The sequence below is a fragment of the Mytilus edulis genome, chromosome 4, assembly GCF_963676685.1.
Source record: "Mytilus edulis chromosome 4, xbMytEdul2.2, whole genome shotgun sequence".
Taxonomy (NCBI): Eukaryota; Metazoa; Mollusca; class Bivalvia; order Mytilida; family Mytilidae; genus Mytilus; species Mytilus edulis.
In genome coordinates, this window is record NC_092347.1 from 26,931,595 (window position 1) to 26,936,186 (window position 4,592).

A 4,592-nucleotide genomic window follows, 5' to 3' on the forward strand; every position below is an offset into this window, starting at 1 on the left:
AAATTGGTAAAAAAGGACTATAAAGGGCAATAACTCCTTTAGGGGTGGACTTATTTGTAGATCTTACTTTGCTGAACATTATTGCTGTATACAGTTTATCTCTATTTATAATAATATTCAAGATAATAACCAAAAACGGCAAAATTTCCTTAAAATTACCAATTTAGGAGCAGCAACCCAACAACTAGTTGTCCGATTCATCTGAAAATTTCAGGGCAGATAGATCTTGACCTGATAAACACTTTAACTACATGTCAGATTTGCTCTAAATGCTTTCGTTTCAGAGTTATAAGCCAAAACCTACATTTTACCCCTATGTTCTATTTTTAGCCCTTTGGGCCAGGTGAGCTAATAAGATGTAAATTTGAAGATAAAAAACATAGTTGTCACACACATCATTGCATGCCTTCACATTTTGTTTCAATTCTTATCTGAACTTCAAAGTACATAATAAAATAAGAAGATGTGGTATGATTTCCTATGAGAGAACTCTTTCCAAGAGACCAACTGACACAGACATTAACAACTATAGGTCACCGTAGTACGGTCTTCAACAACGAACATAGCCTATCCCGCATAGTCATCTATAAAATTCCACAAAATAACTAAATGTAAATCAATTCAACGAGAAAACTTACAGCATAATTTTTGAAAATAATGAAAGAAAAACAAATATGTAACACAGAAATAAATGACAACTACTGAATTACAGGATCCTGATTTGGGACAGGCATATACGGAATGTGGCGGTGTTTTAATTGTTTAAAGGCCCCAATCCGCCCTCTAACCCAGGTGTAGAACAAAATAAGAACAAATTATAAAAATCAGTTGAAAAAGACCTAACTCATCTGTTGAATACAAAGACCTAACTCATCTGTTGAATACAAAGACCTAACTCATCTGTTGAATACAAAGACCTAACTCATCTGTTGAATACAAAGAGTATACTAATACAACTAATAAAAAGACAGCTTGGACGTGGTCGGGTACTTCTACATCTCCTAAACAAAAATACACCTAGTACAGATCTGAGATTAATCGCAGTTACTGACTGCTTGTTGAAAGCCAATAACAGCTATTAAAATATATCATGCATCAAAGACTTAAATATCAGTTAGTACACATCCAACACCCAATGCCTATCAAAAATATAATATGCCGTCACATTAATTGTTTTGACATTTTGGTGTATTATTTTACCACAAGAGACATCTATCATAGATTTTATATCTCGCCTTCATAATTTGCTTGACCATTTGCAAGATGACTAAAAAAAACATGATAATTTTATTACCACCATATGTTTATCTTTTTCTATGTCCATTTGTATTTCAGAAAACATATTCTTCCATGTACATTTTAAAGCTTACATATTCTGATTGTTACATAAATTATGCAATAAAACGCAATGCTCATAACGTATGTGACTTTAATTGAGATGTATCTAACAATGTCTACTCTGCATGTATACAATCCTAAATATTTATATTTGTGAATAAACATTAGTAAATGGATAATATTGAGCAAAATCTAGACACATTTATGACTAGTCATTTCTTGCGTCAGGTTAAATTGCAAGTAGAAAGCAATGATACTGTCCACAGGCATATATAGTAAAGCCAAAAGGACCAATTGTCGTACATCAAAACAAGAACTACATTTGAACTCAATATCGCTATTAAATCTGTTGAAGCTGGTTATTTCTACATGTTTTATGCCTAAGATAGCAAGTAGGGGGATAAAATTACACTGAAAAAAATTGATTCATGAATTTTAAAGTAAAGTAGTGATTTGGTCCAGCTGAAAAAGGTTAAAAATAAGTATTTCGGAAGCTCTCAAAAGATTTCAAGATCCCCTGAACATAAAATTGTCCATATTTTGAGTTAGAGCCGATGAAGTTTTCTATTATTTTGATATGATTTGTCCCAAAAGTAGTTCATAACACTGTAAAAATATTATTGAGAAAGCGTAGGTGGGATTTTTTTTATTTCCATTTATTGTCTAAAAGAAATACACTACGAAATAAAAGGGTACTCGGACCATAACAATGATGTTCTTAATTATATGAATAGATTTATCAAGTTTTTTTTTGTTTTTTTTCCGAGTTCATGGGCCAAAACAGTAGCTTCGTCATAACTTCATGTCTAGATCACTCAATATTGATACATGAATATGATGAACTATGCTACACTGTACATGAAAACTTGGTTGAGTATGATGTGTTAATACGATTCTTTTGGAAGATCAAATGGATTCAATGAAAAAAATGATGCTTACAAATGAATGGTTTGATGTGACTTATTAACAAACACAATACTGACGCTAGTAGAAGCTTGTACTAGAGATAAATAAAATTTTAAACATTGTAATCAGTGCGACTATTATGACTTGAAATTTTACCAGCTTAGTCCTAACAAACACTGTAGAAACTTGTACTAGATATAAACAAAAACCTTATACATTGTAATTAGTGCGATTATTGCTATTGTAACTGGAAATTTGATAAGCTTAAATTAATATACCATGTTCTTAAAAACTCAAAAGCTTTTAGGAAAAAATAAATATCATCATAATCACCTTGGTTTATAGTTAAGGATTATGTTATAACAAGTCTCCCACCTACAACACTTTTTCTAGTAAGGCATCATTGTATTGTTAAAGCAAAACAAGTGTACAGTTCTATGTTGTGATATTAAAGAGTAGAATGTTAATGATGTCAACAAAACATCACAACTGAGCGCGACGTGGTGTTCTTGATTGACGTAGATTAGGCTGTCTACGACAAAACTTGCGAAACATATACTGAAAAGCGTTTCTAAAATCCACATTGAAGATCGTGTAAATAATTGGATTTAAACAGGAGTTAACATACCCAAGAATAACTAAAGCTAATTCCAGGTACGACCCTCTTAAGCCACAATCTTTACAGAATGGGTTCAATAGATATACAGAAAAAAATGGCAGCCAACAAAATATGAACGCACCCATTATCATTCCAAGTGTTCTTGCTGCTTTCTTTTCTTTTGTGAGTGAAATTTTCTGTCTTTCCTTGAAAAATTGTTCCAGTTTTTGAGATGAGCTATTCGCAGTAGGGGGTCTTCCCAGTAAAGGTGAAGGATGCATACTCGGTGTTCTCGTTTCAGCAGTATCGTTGTTACTTTCATTTGACACCAAATCTATTTGTACCTCAGGAGTATTTGATTTTCCATTTAATACTACTAATTTTGAAGCTGCACATGCTTGAGCCCGCTTCCGTAGTCTTTCTCTGGTTGCCAAGAATATTTTTAAATAAACAAATGACATAATCGCCAGAGGTATAAAAAATGAACCACACGCTGAGTAAACAACAAAACCTAGTTCTTCAGTTAGATGACATATGTTGGCGTCGCTGTCGTATAAACTTCCGGTGTCGCTCCAACCAAGTAATGGTGGCACTGATACAATTGCTGCAAGTGACCAAATAAGGACAATCATTAACAACACAAGTTTTACAGTCCGCCTTCGGGCATAGTTGATAGGATCATGAATTGCAAAATAACGATCCAAAGCAATACCACAAATATTGAAAATGGATGCTGTACAAAGCAAAATATCGGATGTAAGCCACAAATCACAGAACGCTGAGCCAAATAACCAGGTCCCAGCAATGGTGTTTGTTATATGAAACGGCATCACTATCGTGGCAACGGCCATGTCCGCAAAAGCCAATGAAATCACTAGGAAATTCTGAACATTTCGCAATGGTCTGTATATAAAAATTGCAGCAATTACAAATGTGTTCCCCGTTAATGTTATAAATATAATAACAGAGAGTAAGATAGTAACAATATAAACTTCCACCAAACGGCCTAACTCATCATGCAGATGAGTGAAATTGAAGGAATCGTTTGTGAAATTCTTGGCCATTTCCTATATTGCTGTCTGTTTAATCGTCTGTTGTGTACTAATGATGCATCATGTCTCGTGGAGGAAATAATTCATGTGCCTGTAAAAGTAAGAAAGCGTCGAATCAATTAAATGACAATTTAAGTAAAAAGCTGTCACTCTCGTGACGTGAAAACAGCATATATCTTACCGGTAATTACCTCAATTCTTATAAAAATTACGAATCAGACGCTTCCTTTAGATTTTAAATTGGCTCTTAGCACCCAAACAAGGTCTCAGATGTTCACATCTTTTGATACGTTATTCTGGTGAACTTTGAGTAGAGCTGTAATTACAGGCTGATTGATCAATAGCTTCACCACTTCCAAATGAAATTGAGTTGTCAATACACGTCCATATGAAGTTGTCCACTTGAAAAAAATCGCCACTGATCACGCGAGGTTATTACAAAAGATAGTAATCTCAGGATTGACAGCCTCTGGCACTTTTAAATTTTACAGGGCTCATAACAAGCATGGCGATCATACCGCAACTTCATTTTTATACATAGTCTATTAACGTGGTTCTTATTGCAAAAGTGGGTGACGTCAATGATACTAACAACAAAACTGACTAAGCTGCGAGATAATAAAAAGGAAAACATTATTAAAACTAGATTTCCACTTTGTGTCAACATTTATTTTTTATAAAAAAAAACACGATGAAAA

The 4,592-nt window shown here is 33.6% G+C and overlaps 1 protein-coding gene across 1 annotated transcript; it reads right to left on the reverse strand.

Moving 5' to 3' along the window:
* Positions 1–1,372: 1,372 nt before the first annotated feature.
* On the reverse strand, positions 1,373–3,979 carry LOC139518410 (probable G-protein coupled receptor No18). The gene has a single exon (XM_071309954.1). The coding sequence runs from the start codon at positions 3,904–3,906 to the stop codon at positions 2,728–2,730; it is 1,179 nt and encodes a 392-aa protein (XP_071166055.1). The 5' UTR covers positions 3,907–3,979; the 3' UTR covers positions 1,373–2,727.
* Between the last annotated feature and the right edge of the window lie 613 nt (positions 3,980–4,592).